Raw genomic sequence first — 10,118 nt, forward strand, 5'->3', positions numbered from 1 at the left:
ATGCACGCTTATTCGCGGATCTTTGTTAATTAAAATCTCGGTAACTATTGCGAATCTAGCAAAATGGTATAGGACTTTTCACCTCAGTTTTATTCCTTCTACCTGTCTACGAGAGATGTTAAACTAATTCTGGGACACCCTGTATATATTAAATGTTTTTCAATGATCTAAAAATTATCTAAAAACTTTAAAATTATTGCAGTTAACTTTTAATAAGAGTTAATAAAAATGTAATAACAAAAAAATGCATCTTGAGATGTTTAACTCATCCTTATCAATAATATTACTACTTTTTTTAAGATTGTAAGTCATGGAAAAATATTTTTCGTTGTCATATTGTCATAGGCTACAAGCGCGTAACGAAACATTGCTTTCTAGCCTCAGTGTCTTGTTCGCGTAGCGGGCGTGGTGGAAGCGAAGCAGAACATAGTATGTCTGCGCTCTTTTACAAGCCGAACAGCGGAGCGTGACGTCACGCACACGGACGGCGGTTCTCGCTTGTATGCGTGCTCCCAGTGACTTCCACCACCTTGGTGCTCTTAGTGCTAGCCTGCAAGATCTTACATCACTGGTTGTTTTCCCAAAATACCAACTCGAAACGCGCTGATTTAGGGCCCGAGATCTTAATATGCCAAATTTGTAAACAACGCGGGCATAGCGCCGATAAGTATTACCTCCGCGAACCGCGCGCGCGACGAAACATAAATGTAGTTCAAGAAAATCGCGTTGCTTGTCAATTATGCTCGAAAACTGGCCACAGCGCNAAAGAATGTCGGGCAGGTAATAAACCCGCAGGTAATAAACCATCTGTAATTTGCCAGTGGTGTGACAAGGCCGGACACTCCGCGACTAATTGCTGGCGGGAACAGAACAAACAACGCGATACTTTACGGCAATCGAGATTATTCAANTTTGCGATAAAAATGGTCACACCGCGAAAGAATGCCGCGCAAAACAGCTACAATCAAACAGCGGTTTCTTCTCGATATTGCAAAAAACCGGGGAACTTTCTTGAGAACTGCAAGTTATGAATCGCAAGTAACAACCGCAGAAATAATCCGGGAAACTTCAACGGCCCTTCGAAGCCGGGTGTGCCACAGGGGACCAAACGAGGTTCACACCCAGCGACGTCGACTAGTCTAGCATCCACGTAAACAAACCCGAACCAGATATACATNCAGTAACCATAAATCTCGATAGGCATTGCCGTTTGCCTACCCGTTCGGGTTAAACTAGCCGATTCTATCTCGCATACAACGTTATTATTAGACACCGGTTCCGGACCCACTGTCATTAAAAAGAATTTTGTTCCTGACAATGTAAAAAGTAATAGATCAAGCATTTTAAAGTTGAGCGGAATAAATAGCTACCCCGTGTACACATACGGCAAAATCACATTACATTTATACGATATACCCGTAACCTTCTATATTGTTTCCGACGATTTTCCTATATCGCAATCCGGAATCTTAGGAAACGACTTTTTTAACTGAAATCTCACAAAGATAGATTACGCGCAAGGACATTTAAATGTAGGTGGAATTAAACTACTATTCTTTTCGCCGGAAACCGTTGTTATAGCGCCAAGATCAGAATTGCTATTTTACGTTAGAATTGGAAATCCCGAAGTAAAAATCGGATACATTCCGAGATTAAAACTAACACACGGAATCTATCTCGGGAACATTATAGTAGAAAATGTATTGGGAAGGGCTTATTTCAATGTCATAAACACGCTAGATGACAAAATTAAAGTACGAGTGCCGACGCTGTACCTTAAACCTCTTAGTGAACTACTAGAGGTACAAAAAACGGCCTCCCGCAGGCGAGAATAGGCTGAACAAACCTTTCCTATTTATGCCTAAAAATACGATCGACTACAAAACCCTAACTGAAAACAAAAACATTGAGGACGTAAACCAACATAATAAAAGAAACATACAAAATAAAGAAATGCGCAGAGAAGCAAAGCAAAACGAGAGAGAAAATGAAAGTAAGGAACACAAAAATAAAATTCGTGAATCTAACAAGATCAGCAGTGTCTTTTCAAGTTGTGAGGAGAAAATTTACCAAACCTCCTATCTTAAAATCCTTGGTAGGGAAAGTAACCAAACTTCATCTGTAATTAATAATCTTGTAACCTACAAAGAAGGGAGTTTCCAGGCTCCTCCAAGTTTCTTTGAATCCTTTGATTGCGAGAAGGGAATTTCCCAAACCTCACAACGCAAGTCAACCTCTTTGAATAAAAATTAAAAAAGGGGAAGTATTGCCTCCCTAGAAAGAATTAAATTTCTAAGGAGGACGAGATATATGATAAAAAAAAAGTAAACAAAAAAAATAAACAAGAATTAAAATACGTCACTGCTGAAGAACTTTTAAAAACATTAAGAAAAACAAACCCAATAGTTCCAAAACTCTCTCTCAAATCCTGAAAATACCTAGACAAAAAAACACAGTCCTCGAAAATAACAAAAGCACTGCATGGTAAATTTCAAGAAATGATTGACAAATTTNTGAGAAAAAGAAAATCGACTCGAAAGATGGGAATAATAGAAGACTCCCTTGAGGCATTCGTTTCCGACAAAAATTGTTTAGTAGTAAGCGGAGATAACGAAAACTCACCTGAGGAGAAAAGATTGTCGTCGATTATTGATTTATTGCGGGTCGATCATTTAAACGAACGAGAGAAAGAAAATGTAATAAAACTAATAAAAAACAGCCAGGATAAATTTCATATTCCTGGAGAGCAACTAACAGCAACACACGTTTTGCAACATAGCATAAAGATCGTAGATAAACAACCAATAAACACTCGTCAATACAGATTCCCTCAGCTCCATAAAGAGGAAATTACTTACCAAGTAGAATCGTTAAATGGTGGAATTATCAAACCATCGCAGTCACCGTATAACACACCCATATGGATAGTGCCTAGAAAAGAAGATTCTAAGGGAAACAAACGATGGAAAAGAGCATTAACTGAAAAAACAATAAGCGATGCGTATCTACTGCCTAATATTGTTGATATTCTCGATCAACTGAAAGGAGCTAAATATTTCTCTGTGTTAGACTTAGCATCGGGCTTCCATCAGATAAAGATGGATCCTGCCGACAGCCATAAAACTGCTTTTACTACTCCGTTTGGGCATTATGAATTNGAAAGAATGCCGTTCGGACTTAAAAATGCTCCTGCAACATTNCAGCGAGTACTGGATATAGTCTTGTCGGGATTACAGGAACAAAAGCTGTTTGTTTACATGGACGACATTGTAATATATGCAGCCACCTTAGAAGAACACAAAAAAATACGACGCTTTAATAAACCGACTACGCCAGGCTAACTTAAAATTACAACCGGACAAATGCGAGTTCTTAGAAACAGAAGTAAATTATTTAAGACACATACTTAGAAAAATGGAGTCAGGGCAGATCCGAAAAAATTAGAAGCGGTTAAACATTTTCCTCAACCCAAAAATCCGTAAAACATTAAACAATTTCTTGAATTAACCGGATACTATAGACAATTCATACCAAATTTTTCTAAACTAGCAAAGCCTTTAACTAACTTATTAAAAAACGATACTCGCTTTGAATGGAAAGACATAAGATCAATCTTTTGAAATTTTAAAACAAAACCTGTGCGAAGAACCAGTGCTTCAGTACCCTGATTTCTCTAAACCTTTTATCCTAACCACGGATGCTTCCGGAATAGCTATAGGCGGAATACTATCGCAAGGCAAAATAAATAAAGACAGACCGATCGCTTATGCATCGCGAACTTTGACAGATAATGAATTAAACTACGACACTTACGAAAAAGAAGCACTAGCAATAGTTTACTGCGTCAAGCATTTCAGACCTTACTTGTATGGACAAAAATTCACATTAATCACAGACCACAAACCCTTAATGTGGTTTAAAAACGCTCACGACGCTAACATGCGAATTTTACGATGGCGATTAAAATTAGTCGAATATGACTACGAAGTTGTGTTTAAAGCCGGCAAAACCAACGTGAATGCCGATGCTTTGTCGCAAAATCCCGTGAATATCGAAGAAACAAAGTGTCAGCCTATTAAAAATAACAAATTATTAAATCCCTACAAGCCAAAAGATGCAGATCAAATTTCACGATGGCTAGAGGAAAGTGACGAGAATGAATCAGAAGATGAAGAAGTCGAACTGCGTTATTCTGGCATCAAAGATAACGCCGAAGAACCCATACCAGAGAGCTCCGAATGAAACGAAAACCCTGATTCCATTCCATTTACGCAAGACGAATTAAACAAACCAGACAAACAGATAATAGTCGAGGAGGCGCAAATCCACGCGCCACCCGCTGTCAACAAAGTATTAACGCGTAGCCAGGCTGCAAAACAAATGAAACAGGACAGCAAGAGATCTAGCAAAAGAAACAACCCACCAGACAAAAGAGAAACACGAAGGAACAAGGAAGAAAAAGAAAGGAGCAATACAGAAGACGACGAGGAGAGTAGCGAAGAAGAGAAGGAAGAGAGCAGAGATTCAGGAGACAATAAACCCGGACTCGCAAAAAAAATAAACCTGTCATTAAAGAAACCAAATCAATAAATAATTGAATCCCGCGAATTATTATTTTTGCAAAAAGATAATGTCGCGTANTTCGTAGACACTAACGGGAACCTACTCGACAATGGATCGCAAAAATTATTCGAGCAAAACGAGGTAACCAAGTTAGGCACGCTCACCTTAGGAATAACGAAAGCCATAAAATACAAAAGCCAATATCACTTAGTTCTACCTGTTAGCGAAGGACAAAGAGAAGGGCCTACTGTAACCTTAACCCACATATCCACAGCTATAAAAAACTTGTGAGACCTAACCGAGAAATTAAATCTAGAAACACTTAGCATTGCAAAAACAGAATACATTAATAACGTTCCGTGGACAGACATAAAACCTCATTTACAACTACCCTTCTTAAATGCATCAACAAAATTAATAATTTGTAATGGAACCCTTAAATACCCGCCTAAAGATCTTTGACCATAATAATAGGTGTAGTCCATTGTTCACCCACGGGCGGCCATCGCGGAGTAAACAAAACATATAATAGATTAAAACGTACCTACTGTTGGGAAAACTTAAAAATAGACAGCGGTACATACAACAGTGTTTACAATGCCAACTAAAGAAATTAGTAAGAGTAAAGACTAAACAACCCATAGTAATTACAGACACTCCGGGTTNATCCTTCGATAAAGTTGCGATGCATATTGTAGGACCTTTATTTATAACCGACAAAGGAAACAAATACATATTAACGTTACAAAACCAATTAACTAAATTCTGCATGGGGATACCTTTGCCTAATCAAACATCGGAAACAATAGCCNAAGCTTTCGTCGACAGATTTATTTGAGTATTAGGAGCGCTAAAGGCCATATTAACCGATCAATACAGGAATTTTATTATCGATTTAATGAAAAAAGTAGCAAAAATATTTAGAATTCGTAAATTTCGCACGACCGCTTTTTACCCGCAATCAAACGACTCCCTAGAGCGATCTCATCATGCGTTAGGCGAATATTTGAAACAATACGCGAACGCGCAAAAACATTGGGATAGATGGATAGGACTCGCGATGTTTAATTACAATACGAGCGTACTCGAGGCCACGAGACATACACCGTACGAGGTGGTTTTCGGTAAGATAGCGCGAATACTTTCCAGCGCACCCTTAGCTCCTGGTGATAAACTGGCAAGTNACGACGAGTATTTGATAAGTTTAGTTACTCAGCTACACAATATACAAAAGAATGCACGAGAAAACGTGATAGAAGCTAAGACTAAATCTAAGGCATATTACGATCGGAAAATCAATCCGCAAACTTTTCGGCTAGGAGATCAGGTGTTTTTATTAAAAGGGCCCAAACCTGGCAAGTTTGGAGACCAATACACCGGACCGCACAAGGTCTTAGAAGTATTGAATAGAAATAACATAGAATAAGAATAAGAATTAAAAAGAATAGCCGGATAGTACATCCTAATAAATTAAGAAAATCTCACATAATACCTGGATCGGTAACTTGACTTGAATTTCAGATAGAGAACAAGGTCAAAGGCATATTTACCATCACGATTTTAATAATATCACTGTATAATGTTCAAGCNATAATACGCTACGATTGTGGATCTTTGTCGGCAAACATTACGACGATGTCGCTTATCAACATTGAAAAATATAAAAGAAGTGATGTATTGTAAACCTATGTGGAATTTAATAGATCACGTTTTATATCCAAAATACTACGTTTATGAATCTCACTATACGTAAAACATCGAAACTTCATGTGAAACTGTACACTTATACAATACAAAATCTTACTTTACATTTTAAGCAATCAGGATAAACTTCGTCTGTCGTGAAAATTCGAAACTCATATGAATTTTTGATTTTTATTCCAAAACATCCTATGGTACATAGCTATCTACTTCGAAACGTTTTCATCACGGGAAACAGTTTTGTAGCAAAGAAAAAATTTATTGGGCCTACTAATTATTTGTTACATCAACAAAACGATTTGTTAGAGAAACTACCAAGTAGACCAACAAAACTTTATTTGCATAAGATGAATCTTTATCTATGTTTTGGAAACCACAAATAATCCAACCGGTACTTTTCTAAACATTTTGTTGTGGTTCTTGTGGTTCTTGTACAGAAGCAATTACTTTTGATGAAGTCCATAAATTATTATCTATAATTTTACAAATCTTTTGTTTTGAAACAAAAATCATTTGTGTTTCAGTTTTATGTATTTTTTTTTAACCTATTGTACTCAATAATAGCTTCTTTACTAGCTTTTACAGAGTCATAATTAATTAAATACAGTCCTTCTAAAGACGTTACTCGAGACAATGCAACATANATTTGACCAGGACTGAATACAAAATTACCTACATTCATAATAGCGTTCTGCAAACTCAGTCCTTGGCTTTTGTGAATAGTGATTCCATAACTCAAACACAATGGAAATTGTTTTCTAATGACATATATTCTTTACATGACGGAATATTTGACACATACTCTCTCAATTGAAAATTCTTTACCTGACGGCAAGAGAAAATTTATTTTTTTGATATTATTATTCCATACNTCTTTAACAACGGAAATCATTGTACCTATTGTACCGTTTACAAGGCCTTTGCCTAATCATCTTCATGACTTGACAATGTTTTTACAACTTTCTTTTTTACATAGCAATTACACTTTACTTTATCTTCCGCAGTTAATACTATTTCTTCAGCAGCAATTTGATTTAGCATCGCCGCATTGAGAATATCACACATATGACAAGTAGGCAGTAAACATACGGTATCTGTCGGAAAATCACTAATAAAATTCGTTCAATCTAGATTCCATAAATAGACCTTTAAAAGATAGTATTCTAGTTTGAAGAATTTTNTAATCAGACTGAGTCACTAATCCAATACGAATTCTCGATAGTAACTNACGATAAGATTCATCTTCTTGCTGCCGCATATTGATTGTTACTTCATCGTAATCAAATAATGTAGTCCACAAGTTAGTGGCCTCTAACAAACCGAGATATTTATCAATTTTTTTCTTTGATACGCTTACAAAAACAGGATTATTGTTTACAAAAGGTAATTGAAGCAAATCTCCAAATAGAAGAATGTGTTTTCCACCGAACCAACCGTCATCAGAATCAAAAGTGTCGAATATTTGAAACAATCGAAGATGTATGTACATTAAAGTCAAATTAGATATCATCGACACTTCATCAATTATATTCAAAATAACATTTTCGAGATCTGCTTGTAAAACTTTTAATACATGATCAGATAATTGGTTATATTTAGGAATAAAACCATATTCAACAGGCAATTGAAGTAGTCTATGAACTGTCAAACCGTCTATGTTAAACGCTGCAATACCAGTAGGAGCTGCTATAGCAGTATCTTTCTTAAGATTTTGTTTTATCTAGCATTTAATAGTTTTAATTAAGAAACTTNTTCCTGTACCACCTTCTCCGCTAACGTATAATTGTACTGGTGATTTATCCGATCTTACAGTTGTAACGACTTTATCAAACACACGTTTTTGATCTAGATTTAATTTTGCTATCATATCACATACATCTTTATCTATTTTCTTACCAAGAGCTTTGAAATCTTGCATTGCTTCACCAGCTTCTATATTTTGAATACCTATTAGATTTTTTGGATCATNTTGCGATATATTCTGTTTGTTTAATTTGTCGTCTAGATATTTTTGAACCAACTGTTTTGCAGTTTCAAACGCTTTTTGCAATTCCTCTATTTTTTATAATATTGTAATGCTTTTAATTTTATTTTGTGAAATGATTCTGTATAATTATTACATCCGTTTCTAAGATCTTCTAATTTTTGCCATAGTTTAAACATGAGTAATAATGAAAAGAAATAATTCTCCGGTTGTGTATTCACATTGTATTTATAATGATTAATAAGATATTCACGCTTCCGTCTTTTAAGATATAGACCTTTATCTATTTTGTAATATANGACATACTTACTTTTCGGTTTAATCTTCGTGATATCATACCACTTTGCAAATTTATAAAGAAACACATTTTCTAATTCTTTCGGTCTTATTGGATAATAAGTATCTATCAAAGACGGACAAAATATGTCCGTAGATTCTTTATTAAGATTTTCAATCTCTTTGCGAGTTTTTAATTTTCTATATCTAATTTGTTTAACATCTAGCCATTTAATAATCGTATTTCGATCAGTTTCGTATAAAGGAATACCTAATACTGTATCACCAGCTTCGAGAGCTTCACATGCTCTGTTGTGCGTAAATCGCAAAGCAATATTCTAAAGATAACTTCCTACTGATTTATTTTGGTCATTCTTACTATTGATAATGCAATCGGATAATTCACATTTTCCCGTTTTATTCATATACTTAGTGACGTATTATGAAAGTATTGTTNATTTCTCACCAATAAATTGTATATCCATATTTCCTTCCCAAGCAGTAAGAAGAACAGGATTATAATCATTTATATCACTTTCATTTTGTCTACGAGAAAGATCGTAAAGCCTACTTCTATGTTTTAATTGCTTTCTACCTGCTATCAAACTTGCGACATCTCTTATTGTCAATGCTTCAGTAACGGGACGAGGAAATCCAAATCGACATATACGTACAACTTTACGTCTTACCTTCTTAGAACGCAGACACTAATCGTTATGTTTATGCGTCTGATGCGTATTAACACGTCTATATAATAACAGTGAAATATCTTTATTTGGCATTTTGCAGCTTATATGTCGTAATATAAGTTGAAAACTTCTTCAGTAGAGGATTCTCCTATAATCGGCGCATTTTTAATCCAAATTAATAAGTGGAAATGTTGTATACCTCTACCTTGATATTCTCGCCGCCAGAATTATTGAGTTACTTCTCCGATCGGGTGATCTTTTGAACACATAAAATCGAGCATTGCTTTAAATTTATTGTCGAGAAATCTGAATGTTGAGACAGGATATTTTGCAACGAGTACGCTAGTACTTAACAAAGAATTATGCCATCCATTTACCTCACGTATATAATCTCCTAAATCATTCCATAACCATTTGCTCGGACTTAACGTTAAAAACCACGTCGCAGGTCCGTAATGTTGCGTCATGCAATATAAATCAATTCTTAATCTTCTCTAATATTGGTCCGTATTTCTTAGTGTAGAAAATATTGTACTCAAGTTAGATTCTAACAGTTCTTTTGACATTGCTTCTAAATATTCTGCAGCAGTGTAACGAAATCGTAAGTTCATTCATTTTGTGATAAATCCTGCGACTTAACTGACGAATATTTGCATTATTTAATAAATAAAATAAATATTGTAGATTTAATCTGAATTATGGATAATAAACGATAAAAAAGGTCAATGAATGAGCAATAAGTAAAAGGTACATAATATAATTCTACAGATAAATTCAAAAATACATAATAATAATAACGCAAAACGTTTCGGTCTTCAATGGAGCCTTCTTCAGTCGCAATAACAGATATTAATACAAATTAAATGCAAGAAAGATACATGTTTGAATTCGTAAATGGTTATAAA

At 35.3% G+C, this 10,118-nt stretch overlaps 1 protein-coding gene across 1 annotated transcript; it reads left to right on the forward strand.

Annotated features, from left to right (window-relative positions):
- The first annotated feature begins 4,380 nt into the window (after nt 1-4,380).
- On the forward strand, nt 4,381-5,989 carry LOC109862099. Its single transcript, XM_020442017.1, has 3 exons — nt 4,381-4,492; nt 4,649-4,850; nt 5,608-5,989. The coding sequence occupies exons 1-3, from the start codon at nt 4,381-4,383 to the stop codon at nt 5,987-5,989; spliced, it is 696 nt and encodes a 231-aa protein (XP_020297606.1).
- The last annotated feature ends 4,129 nt before the right edge of the window (nt 5,990-10,118 follow it).

The sequence above is a fragment of the Pseudomyrmex gracilis genome, unplaced genomic scaffold (assembly GCF_002006095.1).
Source record: "Pseudomyrmex gracilis isolate BER0280 unplaced genomic scaffold, ASM200609v1 scaffold_1366, whole genome shotgun sequence".
In the NCBI taxonomy this organism is placed as follows: domain Eukaryota; kingdom Metazoa; phylum Arthropoda; class Insecta; order Hymenoptera; family Formicidae; genus Pseudomyrmex; species Pseudomyrmex gracilis.